Source organism: Pelophylax lessonae (genome assembly GCF_965119305.1).
Source record: "Pelophylax lessonae genome assembly, chromosome: 5".
NCBI classification, from domain to species: Eukaryota; Metazoa; Chordata; class Amphibia; order Anura; family Ranidae; genus Pelophylax; species Pelophylax lessonae.
Genome location: NC_138772.1, coordinates 48,924,746 through 48,939,110, shown reverse-complemented (window position 1 = coordinate 48,939,110; position 14,365 = coordinate 48,924,746). Strand labels below are relative to the sequence as shown.

General features: G+C 47.4%; 1 protein-coding gene across 1 annotated transcript in view; it reads right to left on the bottom strand.

The window, feature by feature from the left end:
* Positions 1-7,527, bottom strand: part of LOC309556889 (serum paraoxonase/arylesterase 2-like) — a 32,783-nt gene extending 25,256 nt beyond the window's left edge. Inside the window, exons 1-2 of the mRNA XM_082259424.1 lie at positions 7,422-7,527; positions 1,435-1,505 (exon numbers count right to left, since the gene is read on the bottom strand). Of these exons, the coding sequence (XP_082115550.1) occupies positions 1,435-1,505; positions 7,422-7,495 (145 nt within the window). The 5' untranslated portion in view covers positions 7,496-7,527. The remainder of the gene's footprint in view (positions 1-1,434; positions 1,506-7,421) is intronic.
* Between the last annotated feature and the right edge of the window lie 6,838 nt (positions 7,528-14,365).

Below are 14,365 nucleotides of genomic sequence, written 5' to 3'. Positions count from 1 at the left end.
GCATATAATTTATTACCATTAAATTACACTTTTTAAACGTACTTCACCATCTGAGTCCTCTTGTTCCTTTCCTGGGTACGTTTTATGGGACTCCATCCCCAGCTTCAGTGAGCTTAAAGGAGGACCTGTTTGGAGTATATTGGAAGTGTTGCCTGTCCTGTTATCGGGTGTTTATACCTCTGGTGTCCTGAATCTGCCTATATTGACCCCCTGTAACTTAAGGGGTCTACTTAATCCGGTAAGCCTTGAGTGCACACCAGGTGTTCCTGTATATTTGGTGGAGGTGTTTACAACTTTTCAAGTGCTGATATTATTGTCATCATCATATCTACTTTTTCTATTGGACATTCATTACTACGGACTATTTATTTATATATTTAATTGGCACTATATATGTTCAGTTCACCTCATCATTGATTGTATAGAATTTATTTACTTTTTGTTTATTATTTATTTATGCACTATATTATGCACCTTATTTTTGACTTGATTGTAAGGTCTTTATTTTGTAAAAAAAGTGTTTTTTAGTTGAGCGCAACTTTTTTATTTAGCAATATTTAAATATTAGGGGGTGCTGGGATGGCTGCTAAACACAGAAAGTTTTTTATCTTAATGCATAGAATGCATTAAGATAAAAACCTTCTGACTTTACAACTCCTTTAAGTTTACATTAATGCTTATGTAATATTCAAATTTTCTGACATACTGAATTTTGGGTTTCCACTAGCTGTAAGCCATATTTATCAAACTGAAAATAAAGAAGTGCTTGAAATATATCAATCTGTGTGTAATGCATCTATGTAAAATACTGTATATGAGTTTCACTTTTTGAATTGAATTACTGAAATATAATAACTTTTTGATGATATTCTAATTTTATGAGATGCACATGTGAACTTCCTCACTGCAGGTTTCCTAGAATTTCTAACTATGCCAAATTAAATTTCCATTCCTGTCAAACACAATGTTGTGCCAGACAACAGCTAAGAAGGAAATGGCTGCAGCATGTTATGGCTGGCAGCCATTTACTGAGATAAGCTACGGCATGAGGAATGCAGAGAAAAGAGGGACGTGTCAGTCTCTGCATTACTCTTGCCGCTCCTTGTAAGTGCCCACAGCTGAGACAAGCTGGGAGGGGCAGGTCAGACATCATAACCAGAGATAGAAAGCACTTTGAAACATGGGTCAAAGTACTGTATGTACTTTGTCCCATTGGGGACAGAACTATAAAAACATATATATATCTTTAAACTGCATTACAGCTCTCCATAAACAAATACTGGTTTTAGATAGCATTAGATTACATATAATATAGAAAGTACTAGAATGACCTGGCTTATGCATATTATGGTAACTTCCAAAAAAGATTATTTAAACAACCCCCCCCCCCCAAAAAAAAAAAAAATAGACGTTTTGGAATTATCACATACATACCAATTCCTTTTACCAGCTGACAGTTGGGAAGGTCAATAAGTTCTACCTCTTTGAAGAAGCCAGTTCGGTGGCTGCAAAAATGAAAACATATTTATGTCAAAATGTGAAACTCCTATATTCATTTCCATATTGTGTTTTAATTATTTCTAACCTACTCATATCAATCTGAATGATCTTGATGTTTGTAAATTGACTTTGTAAAGAACCCCCACACATTTACTTTCTTGATTTCTGTGACACAAAGTCACAATGCCCTGTGGGTAGTCATGGGATAAAATGCGCTACCCCCACACAGACAAAAAAACTTGCTTGCACAAGTTTTTTACTTCACTTGTGCAAGCAAGTTTTTTGTCTGGCTGGGGGTAGCGCTTTTTATCCCATTTTGTTGCTTGTGGTTTTTCATCTCATCTGGGTTTGAGTGTGGGATAGCAGCACCCCTGGCAGCACTACTTATTATTTGATCCCACTGAAGGATAGTCCCTCAGCGCCTGGTTCTTCTGTGTGTTTTACTGCTGTGTCACACATTTTACAGAACCTGCCTTCTGAATTACAGAGGTGCCAAGAGGAGGAGTTTCAGGAGGTGCAATCAGTACAGGAATCAGCAAGGTATCATGTAATACAGGGGTGTCAAACTCAAATTCATTGGGGGCTGCATCAGCAATATAGTTGCCTTCAAAGGGCCGGTTGTACGGAGTGCGGGGTTCAGGAGTGCGCTGGGTACAGAGTGCGGGATTCATGAGTGCGCTGGGTACAGAGTGCGGGGTTCAGGAGTGCGCTGGGTACAGAGCGCGGAGTTCAGGAGTGCACTGGGTACAGAGCGCGGAGTTCAGGAGTGCACTGGGTACAGAGTGCGGAGTTCAGGAGTGCGCTGGGTACAGAGTGCGAAGTGCAGGAGTGCGCTGGTTACAGAGTGCGGAGTTCAGGAGTGCGCTGGGTACAGAGTGCGGAGTTTAGGAGTGTGGGGTTGCATACGGCATGCGGAGTTCAGGAGTGCGGGGTTGCGTACAGCATGGGGAGTTCAGGAGTGCGGGGTTGAGTACGGAGTGCGGAGTTTAGGAGTGCAGGGTTGTGTACGGAGTGCGGGGTTGCATGCCGAGTGTGGGGTTGCGTGCCGAGTGCGGGGTTGCGTGCCGAGTGCGGGGTTGCGTGCAGAGTTTTCTCACATCTGTGCTTTCTCTTACCTTCCTATCTGTCCCAGCTCTGGTACAACCCCTGCCTGTGTATTGGGCAAAAAGCATGCTCTCACTGACACGAATAGCCGGCACCGCTAGAGGGACTGAGGAGAGAGAGCAGGAGACTGGCCGGCCGGGCATGCGCTCAGCTCAATCAGCCGGCGCCGCTAGAAGGACAGAGGGAGCGTGAGATGTCTCCCTGGAGACCGGCCGGCTGCCCATACGCACAAACACAGGCGGCACCGGAGAATGTATATGTGTGTGAGAAAGTAATAAAGAGGTGGCAGGCAGCGGCCGCTACGCGGGCCGCATGAAAAGGCCTGGCGGGCCGGATTCGGCCCGCGGGCCTTGTGTTTGCCACCTGTGATGTAATATGCAGTGCACAGAAATGGAAAGTAAACAGCAGAGGAGATGTAACATACATGCAGGGAATCCAGGAAGTTGTGGAAAGAGATGGCCAGCAGAAAACACTCACAACATGAAAGAAGATTTTTCAAGTAAACTTATATTGGATTGTCAAAAGAAACTATTGTGTAGCCTTCAATAACAGATGGAAGATGTGGACTGACTTTAGAGGGTAACAAAACTGACTGATAACTTCACTTTCTACTAGAAGTTGGCGCTTTGTTAAGATGGGGCCTGGTCGGGAGGCCGCTGTTCCCTCCCCTCTTGTATAGTTAGTACCCATTGGGGGTGCAGGAGGGGAGGGGAGGGGATGACGGAAAAGCGACCGGTGCACCGTCTCCCGCTGCAACGAGATATTATCTTCTTTTGTGTCTAATAGGCTCTTCTTCCATGCTCCTTATATTAACAATAGATTTTGATATTTTCTCTGACTGTCTGGATTTACTGTATTGCATTTGATAACCATATCCTGTGTATCTTTGTTTTATTTGTGCATGTTGCACAATATTGAAATTGTCATGTTTTTTGTGTTTGTTTATGCAAAACCAAATAAAAATGTATTGTTTAAAAAAAAAAAAGAAATTATTGTTTTTATTGTTATTACAATTTTGATGTTCTAAAATAAAAAGGTATACTATCACCATATACCTCCTTTAACCTCCCTGGCGGTCTGATTATGTCCAGATTTCTGTGCTAAAAGCGGTACATTGTTTTGCATAGAAATCTGTTATTTTACATTTTAAAACTCACCTTCCCCTGCGATCCCCCGCCGTCCTCCCCCGCCATGCTCCCCCGCCGTCCTCCCGCTGTCCGCTCAGCTGATGCCGGCACCTGTCTTCCGGTTCCCTTCTCTGCGAGCGTTGCAACTCAGGCGGGTGAAACCGGCAGCAATTTCAAAAATGTAAATACACTAAATGACATGATACAAAGCTGTGATCCTAACGGATTACACTGTTATCATGCCATTTCACCACAGGATTTCACCTGGTGACTTTTCCAGTGCCCTGGCTGCGCTTTTCCCGTGCTTTTTGCCTGGAAAATTGAGAACAACCTTACGTCCAAAAAGCATTCTTTTTGCGCAAAAGTGCTTTTAGATGAACTGGAAAACAGCGACAGCGAAACTGAGTTACTTGAAGAACTGAGCGATAGCGATTCATGGGAAAATTCGTCATCAGGTACGGAAAGTGACGACAGTGACGATTCTGATGTCTCTTTCTGGCACATCGCTCCGTTGGAAATTCTGAAGAATCATTTGATATACTTCCCAAATTCCACAAGCTATGTGCCAGAAAGAGACATCCGATTCGTTGCTGTCGTCACTTTCCGTATCTGATGACGAATTTTCCCACGAATCGCTATCGCTCAGTCCTTTAAGTAACTCCATTTTGCTGTAGTCGTTTTCCAGTTTGTCTAAAAGCGCTTTTGCGCAAAAAAAATATTTTTGGACGCCATGGTCATTCAAAATTTTCTAGCTGCATCGGTCGTTACCACTGGAAAGCCGACTGCCGGCTCTAAAAAACGGTACCGGGGTGATGCCTTTAGCTAGAGGCATCACCCCGGTATAACACCGCAAAGTTTGCCGACGTAGCCCTACGTCACTTTGTGGTAAGTGGTTAATATCCTCTTTCTTGGTTGCAGACACCCCTCCACTGACTATCCTACTTCTGGGGTGGCCCCCTCAGGTCAGGCCTCTTGACACAATCCCCTGTACTCACAATACTGTTTTTCCAGGGTCTCCAGTGTCTCCCCTTCAGTCAGCTCTCCTGGACCTCTGGGTTCAGCTCCATTTATCTGGCCCCCAGGACAACCTCCTGAGACCACGTGCCATTGCTACAGAGGAGGAGGCAGCCGCCACCCTCCCTCCGGGACTCTGCTCTCCAGCCAAAGACCCTGCAGAATATGTGCTCCTGGCTTTTATACAGTATCCCAGAATGCACCAAGACAGCCTGTCTCTGCCAATCACCAGGACTGTATCAAAGCCTATGCATCCATTGGTCAGGTTTCCTCCCACTGTCCAATTGCCTCCCTATTAGACCAATGTGAAACACTCTCTAGACAGAATGAATCCATACTGAACACCATGAGCAGACCTCACTAACAGATCCTGCTCTCTAATAAGCAGAGAGCAATATAGATTTGCCTGCTGCTCCTCTGATAGGAAGACAGAGCCAAAAACTATACTCTCTCACTAGCACCTACCTAGGAGGGTGCTACACTTGTATACAAGCCAGCAGGTGAATCAAGCCTGCCTTTTAGTTATACAAAGCCTTTCTAAACACTGGCATCCTAACGACCAATGACATCAGTTAATAAGGAGTATGTCTGTCACCTCCACAGCATCCTTGTTTGACCCTCCTGTGCCCCTCTCTCGCTCAGCACTGGGGTGACATTAGCTGACTGATTAAGAGAAATTAAGGGAGAAGAGAAACAAGGGAATACTAGTCATTTGCTTTGAAGAATAAATCACCTCTAGCATTGGGTGTCCTATGTGTGTATGTTGCTACATTATGTAAAGCTATTGGAATCATTTTTTACATTTTAGAATGGGGTGCCTCAAGAGTTTCCATAATTTTAAAGGGTGCCTTGAGATTGTCTATTATTTTAAAGGGTGCCTCCCCTGAAAAAAGGTTGAGAAACACTGTTCTATCACATAAAATCCCAATAAAATACATGTAGGCTTTTGGTTGTAGCATGACAAGATGTGGAAAATTTCAAGTGGTATTAATACTTTTTCAAGGCACTGTATGAGCTTTGCACATTGCAAAACATATAGCAAGTGAAGAAATGTCCATTTTAGAGAGCATTGGAGCAAAGCACAAATCTGAATTGGCCCTCACTGTCAACTATGTAGTATGTACAGTACCTTCTTACTACATAGTTGATGGTTAAAGTAGATTGTGTAGCACTGCCCTCTAGGCTGCTGAGTGTGGATTCCCCTGGGTTACCCATAGCAACAGTCTGTAAAACGTATCACTTTAAGACTCGGCTCAGACAATGAACAGTCCAGGGGATATGGTTTTTTTTTTTTTAGTTTTATTTTAGAACCTGGATGGGAGAAGGAATGAGTGGGACACTGCAACTTGAACCATGCACAATTTCTGAGGAATGAGTGTGGTAAGGCCGCTGCTTCACCTTGCCACTGAAGTGAAGTAGAAAATAGTTTCCTGACTGTATTTCTCTTCAGGGTCCTGACTTGGCACCCCCTTTCTCACTTCCCCTGCATGCTAACCCCTTGGCCACTGACTCTCCACTGGAGTGGTCCCCTTTCTGGGCAGACCCCTGGCAAGCTTCCCGATACTTCCCTGGGTTGCTCTGCCTTCAGCTTCGCTGTCAGTATCCTCGACCTCCTGGCTCTCAGCATGGCACAATTGGTGCACTAGGCCGACTGCCTGTGACCACCTTCCTTGCTGACAGGAGGAGAGACAGCCGTCACCCTCCTCCTGCGACCTGGCTTCCCGCCCAAAAACGCCCTATCACATGTGTTCCTGGCTTTTATGACCTATCCCAGAATGCACCACTGTTGTGCCAACCCACTGGGACAGCCACAAAAGCCTGTGTGTCACTGGCTGGGTTTCCTCCACTGTCCAACAGGCTCTCCCATTGAGAGCTCAGCCCAGATGAATCACACCCTGGACACATGCAACAGGCAGAACTAGCAATCAGGCTCCCCTGATAAGCAGATAGAGCTGCTAAGCTTTTACCTACCTAGCACCTACCTAGGAGGGTACTACAATTGTATACTCAGACTGTAATGAGGGTAACAATCTTTACAGCTTATCTTGAGCTATATGATTTGCCAGTTGAGTCAAAAGCTTAGGGTGACTATGGACAGCCCGATCTGATGGTTCATTGCAACACTTAGGCAATGTGGGATTTCATAGGGGCTATAAAGAGAGCTTCTAATTATAGGTGCAGCCATTTTCACACGTAGTCCTTGGAAGCGTGCCCCCCCCCCCCCCCTTCCCCATTCCTAGTCAGACATCTGCTAGAATTAACAAGCTTTTATTTCAATGATAGATACTCTCAGACAAGGGTAATTTATTAGATTATTTTGGTTTAATGTTGATTTTCAATGCTACTTGACTGACTTCAATACAGTTAAAAGGAAAAAAAACTTGAACATGGGCTTATTTTGCAATGTTTCCGTATGCTTTATGCAGGACCTAAATAACCTTGTCCTCTAGGTTTGGTAAAAATATGTGTGCATTTCAAAGTTATGGATAAGGTTGGGGTTTGCCTTTACCTTGGTTTTAAGGTTTGGAATTTGTGGCACATATTATGCAACAAATTGGCTATATATAGATCTATGTAAAACAACAGTTTCTCAAATGAAAAAGTAACAAAATGTTACATTTGTTATTGTAGGAAAACATTCTGCTCCACCATACAGAGATAAAGAATGTGGCTTACCATAACTGGTACATAAGTTCCCCCAGAAATCCCAGGGTGACTCCAAGAAGGGTTAATTTTAGCATGGTCCCCATGTCAGTGCTGTAATAGGAAAGATCTGCCTGCACTGTGCTTGGTGGGCACTGTGACAGTCACTGTGGGTGGTGTCTTGGTGACTGTTCCAAAGGCTGTGACAGTGACAGTTCTCTGGATGCATAACTGTGCATGTCACAATTCAAAAAGCAAATACTTATAATGATACTTTTAGCTCTTAGAAGTTCCAAAATACAAATTATATATGAAATTTTTTTTAGACATGGTAACATTACTAAAGCCGAGCTCCAGTCAAAGCATTTTATCTAGTTTTGCATAGAGTGGGGAAAAATTAGAATGCCTCTCAGATGTTTAATGTAGAACTCCAGGTAGATATAAAAGACAGGAACTAAACCCAGGAGCCTGCATTCACTATATCTGATCTCCCCAGGAGCCTGCATTCACTATATCTGATCTCCCCAGGAGCCAGCATTCACTATATCTGATCTCCCCAGGAGCCTGCATTCACTATATCTGATCTCCCCAGGAGCCAGCATTCACTATATCTGATCTCCCCAGGAGCCTGCATTCACTATATCTGCTCTCCCCAGGAGCCTGCATTCACTATATCTGATCTCCACAGGAGCCTGCATTCGCTATATCTGATCTCCACAGGAGCCTGCATTCACTATATCTGATCTCCCCAGGAGCCTGCATTCACTATATCTGATCTCCCCAGGAGCCTGCATTCACTATATCTGATCTCCCCAGGAGCCAGCATTCGCTATATCTGATCTCCACAGGAGCCTGCATTCGCTATATCTGATCTCCCCAGGAGCCAGCATTCACTATATCTGATCTCCCCAGGAGCCAGCATTCACTATATCTGATCTCCCCAGGAGCCTGCATTCACTATATCTGATCTCCCCAGGAGCCTGCATTCACTATATCTGATCTCCCCAGGAGCCTGCATTCACTATATCTGATCTCCCCAGGAACCTGCATTCACTATATTTGATCTCCCCAGGAGCCTGCATTCACTATATCTGATCTCCCAAAGTACACAGAACATAGTGTAGCACTACTCCCGTGGGAGTTGCTGGATGCGGATTCCCCTGGGTTACCCATAGCAATAACTTAGTAATGCAAAGCACTTTAAACGTTTGCCTCAGTCAGAAAACAGTCCAAGGGATTTGGTTTTTGTTGTTTTATTGTAGAACTTGGAAGGGAGAAGGGATGAGTGGGATACTCCAACTGGATGAACGATGCACAATCTTGGGACATTTAACTATGCTGAATGCGACAAGGCCGCTGCTTCACCTTGCCACTGAGATGAAGTGTTTGATGAGCAAACTGTAAAGTGAATTACTCTTCAGGGTCCCGCTCGGCACCCCCTTTACCCTTACACTTCAGGGTTCTACTTGGCACCCCCTTTACTCTTGCATACCGTGTGAGCTGACATTCTATCCTCTGACTTCACTGGAGTGGTCCCCCTTACTAGGCAGACCCCTTGGCAAGCCCCCTGGTACTCACGGACACTGTTTTTCCCAGAAGACTCTGCCAGCAGCTCCACCGTCAGCTTTACAGGATCATTTAGGCTCAGCTCCACACCTAGTTCACTAGGCTGACTGCCTGTGACCACCTTCCTCTGACTGCAGGAGCAGAGACAGCCGTCACCCTCCTCCTGGGACTCTGCTTCCCGCCAAAGACGCCCTGTCACATGTGCCCCCAGATTTTATGGTCGATCCCAGAATGCACTACAAGGGTGGCCTCCCACTGGGACTGCCACAAAAGCCCGTTTGCCACTGGCTAGGTTTCCACCACTGTCCAGCAGGCTCCCCTATTGGATGCAGTGATGACACTCCCTCAGACCCAGTGACTCACACCTGGGAACATGCAACAGCCATAACTAACAGATCAGGCTCCCCTGATAAGCAGATGGAGCATAACAATGCTTTTTCCTAGCACCCATCTAGGAGGGTGCTACAATAGAAATGCAATGATTTTAGTAAATATAAACTGCTAATAACCTTTTCTCATCAGCAGTATATAGCAGTCTTGCGTCTTCAATCAGTGTCTGGTTAAAGTTTGTAGGAGGAGTTTTCATTCTCTCTGACTGTCCAATGAGGCTGCATGACCCCTGTCCCTTTGTCTGGAAAGTGCTGATCACATGCACCCTCCCAAGAAAAAAAAACCTCTCTAGCAATACACAACAAACTGAGCATGTGAAGAGTGCCTCCATCAGCAGATGGATTGGGGACAGTGAAAGAAGAAGAGGAGCTGTCTCTTTTCACAGTCTTTTGGGATGTGTGACCTGTGCAGGGAGGGGGGATGAGAAAACTGTGAAATCTAGGTACCGGTTCCATCCCAAAATAAGATCCAAATGTGGCAGAGGAGGGGGGTGTGGAGAAGAAAGAGCAGAACTTCCTCTTTTGGACGAAGCTCTACTTTAAGTCACAAGGCCAGGGCGGAGAGAGACCATTACTGTACGCATTTTACACAGGACACTAGGGATTAGGGTTGCCACCTCATCCCTTTAAAACAGAACACATATTTATTACACAGGTTCTGGAGCAAATTTAACGCAGAAAAGGCACTAAGTGAATTTAATTACCACCTTAATCAGCCACAGAACCTGTGTAATTAATATGTGTTCAGTTTTAAAGGGATGAGGTGGCAACCCTACTAGGGATGGTAGATTTGTGTCCACATGGGGTTGTGGTCCCTTAAAGGGGATGGGAAGAGATATTTTGAGAACTGGGGTTCTAAAGTGATCTGGAAAAGGGGCCTGTCTTGCACCTGTAAGTGGTGCTGTGCTGTAAGGAGCGTCAACCTAGGACAGCGTCAGATCCCCGCCACATATTTAGAAATATAATTTAACCCTTTGATTGCCAGAGACACACACATACACACACTAAACACCTCCATTACTAGTATAGTGTCTGAACAGATCAATACCTTTGATCTGATCAGAACTATACTAGCGTCCCCAATAGTTTAGGATTCCCAAATTGCAGCGTTAGCAGGATCGGCCACAGCACCTGCATTTAGCCCCTCTGCCTAGCCCACCCCACTTAAGCAAGTGCAGTAATCAATAGACTACTGTTACTTCCAATAACACATCACACAAAACCGCAGCGTTAGCAGAGTCAGGCCAAAGTCAGTTTTTTTTGTAGCAGTTCAAACAGTCCTCGACAACCAGGTGCTTTTTTACCTGTAAGTCACACTAGGTACCTATACATTTATTAGCCAAAATGTCCAAACTGAGGTACACTACTGAAGAGGCCTACAGGATACTGACCATGTCAGATGAGAGCGATGGGGAAGCCTCACTGGCAGAATCAGGGTCAGTATACAAACCTGTAGAGAGCAGCGGCACCCTGACAGATAGCTCTGATGACGGAGTGGTCCCTGCTTAGGTCAGGCATACCAGACCCCGTTCTGGAGTTGCTGAGGTGCAGCGATCGCAGGGTTCTCGTATGGAGTGTTGCTACTAGTGCCGCTCAACCTTCTGGTGAACTGGCAAGCACCAGCGGCCTAGTAGATCCTGGTCGTAGACAAACTAGCACTGCAGTATCACTTGGTGATGTGGCGAGTCCCATAAGTGGAGTCCAAGCTGGTGCGGTGGCTAGCACAAGTAGTGGCCCACAGCCACTGAGAATTTGAAGACAGGTCCGTAGAGCCCATAGTGTCCTCTCTGATTCACTGGCAAATCCTGATTGGCAGCCCACAGATTCTGAGGCGCCCGTACTTCCCCCATTCACTGGCCAACCCGGATTTCAGGTGGAAACAGCCAATTTTATTCCCCTTGATTTTTACGAGCTGTTTTTCACGGAAGATCTGTACAGATCTATTGTGGACATAACAATTTATATGCTGATCAAGTCATCGCTGCACACCCAAATTTGTCCCTTGCCAGAGAATTCGGATAGAAACGGTTTACGAGTTTAAGACCTTTCTGGGCCTATCCCTCAACATGGGCATAACTAAAAGGAGTGAGTTGCGGTCACATTGGTCCACTGACCCAATTCACCATATGCGCATGTTCTCTGCTTCCATGGCCAGGACGAGATATGAGCAAATCCTGCGGTTCATGCACTTCAGTGACAATGAACTCTGTCGTCCTCGGGGTGACCCTGAATATAACCGGCTCCACAAAATTCAGCCCCTCGTAAACCATTTCAATCAATGATTTGTAGCCTTGTTTATCCCCCAACAAGTTGTCTGCATTGATGAGTCCCTGATTACGTTTTCTGGCCGCCTTGCTTTCAAGCAGTTTATACCCAGCAAGTGTGCCAGATACAGGGTCAAGATGTATAAGCTCTGTGACAGGGCCACAGGCTATACATATAGTTTCCGTGTTTACGAGGGCAAAGATAGCACTGTGGAGCCCCCCAACTGCCCAGATTACATAGGGAGCAGCAGCAAGATTGGTATCACCCTTATTCGGAAAGGGGTACCATTTGTACGTGGACAACTTTTATACAAGCATGTCACTTTTTAGTCACCTGCTTGAATTTCAAATTGGTGCATGTGGCACAGTGCAACCTAATCACCGGGGCTTCCCTCAACGGCTTGTAGATACCCAACTTAGTCGGGGGGAGACAGCCTGCTTGAAAACAAACAAATCGCTTGCAGTGAAGTGGAGGGATACACAGAATGTTTTCGTTCTGTCCTCCACTCACGCAGACACAGCAGCAGTGGCGGCCGGCCCATAGGGGGCGCAGGGGCGCCGCCCCCCCCCCCCCCCCCCCCAAAAAAAAAGAAAAAAAAAAGATTTAAAAAAAAAAAAAAATTTTTGCCCACAAGGGGCGCCCGTCTCATTGGTGCCTATGGGGGTGGGGTTTTCCACCCGCAGAGGCGCCGATAGACGGCCTTCTGGGGCGTAACTGTAGCGCAGAGCTCTGCGCTCCACCACCCCTCTTTTGGCGTCCGCCGCATTGGTGCCGATGGGGGGTGGGGTTTTCCACCAGCAGAGGCGCCAATTGGCGGCCTTCTGGGGCGTAACTGTAGCGCAGAAAAATGCGCTACACCACCCCCTTTTGTGATGTCTTGGATCATGATTGGTCCAGACTCCAGCCTGGACCAATCATGATTCAGGACATCCATGGTGACCTCGTTGGGGGCGGTGCCGGTGCGTGCATCAGTCACTCACCGTCACCGCCCGGTCACTTTCCCGCCGCAGCCCGCGAAGAAGAGGAGTCGCGAGGAGGGGAGAAGCCGCCGCCAGGAGCCGAGCAGAAGAGGACGGACATCAGAGTCGCGAGGAGGGGAGAAGCCGCCGCCGGGAGCCGAGCCGTCGCCAGGTAAGTGCCTATTCCACCACCTGCGCCATGCCTGTGCCATGCCTATTCCACCACCTGCGCCATGCCTGTGCCATCTGTGCCATGTCTATTCCACCACCTGTGCCATGACCTTACCACCACCTGTGCCATGACCTTACCATCACCTGTGCCATGCCGGTACCATCTGTGCCATGCCTATTCCACCACCTGTGCCATGCCTGTACCATCTGTGCCATGCCTATTCCACCACCTGCGCCATGCCTGTGCCATGCCCATTCCACCACCAGCGCCATGCCTGTGCCATGCCTATTCCACCACCTGCGCCATGCCTGTGCCATGCCTATTCCACCACCTGCGCCATGCCTGTACCATCTGTGCCATGCCTATTCCACCACCTGTGCCATGACCTTACCATCACCTGTGCCATGACCTTACCATCACCTGTGCCATGCCTGTACCATCTGTGCCATGCCTATTCCACCACCTGCGCCATGCCTGTGCCATGCCTATTCCACCACCTGCGCCATGCCTGTGCCATGCCTATTCCACCACCTGCGCCATGCCTGTGCCATGCCTATTCCACCACCTGCGCCATGCCTGTACCATCTGTGCCATGCCTATTCCACCACCTGTGCCATGACCTTACCACCACCTGTGCCATGACCTTACCATCACCTGTGCCATGCCTGTACCATCTGTGCCATGCCTATTTCACCACCTGTGCCATGCCTGTACCATCTGTGCCATGCCTATTCCACCACCTGCGCCATGCCTGTGCCATGCCCATTCCACCACCAGCGCCATGCCTGTGCCATGCCTATTCCACCACCTGCGCCATGCCTGTGCCATGCCTATTCCACCACCTGCGCCATGCCTGTACCATCTGTGCCATGCCTATTCCATCACCTGTGCCAAGCCTGTGCCATGCCTATTCCACCACCTGTGCCATGCCTGTACCATCTGTGCCATGCCTATTCCACCACCTGCGCCATGCCTGTGCCATGCCTATTCCACCACCTGCGCCATGCCTGTACCATCTGTGCCATGCCTATTACATCACCTGTGCCATGCCTGTGCCATGCCTATTCCACCACCTGCGCCATGCCTGTACCATCTGTGCCATGCCTATTCCACCACCTGTGCCATGACCTTACCATCACCTGTGCCATGACCTTACCATCACCTGTGCCATGCCTGTACCATCTGTGCCATGCCTATTCCATCACCTGCGCCATGCCTGTACCATCTGCGGCATGCCTATTCCATCACCTGTGCCATGCCTATTCCATCACCTGTGCCATGCCTATTCCATCACCTGCGCCATGCCTGTACCATCTGTGCCATGCCTATTCCACCACCTGTGCCATGACCTTACCATCACCTGTGCCATGCCTATTCCATCACCTGTGCCATGCCTGTAACATCTGTGCCATGCCTATTCCATCACCTGCGCCATGCCTGTACCATCTGCGGCATGCCTATTCCACCACCTGTGCCATGCCTGTACCATCTGTGCCATGCCTATTCCACCACCTGCGCCATGCCTGTGCCATGCCTATTCCACCACCTGCGCCATGCCTGTACCATCTGTGCCATGCCTATTCCATCATCTGTGCCATGCCTATTCCACCACCTGCGCCATGCCTG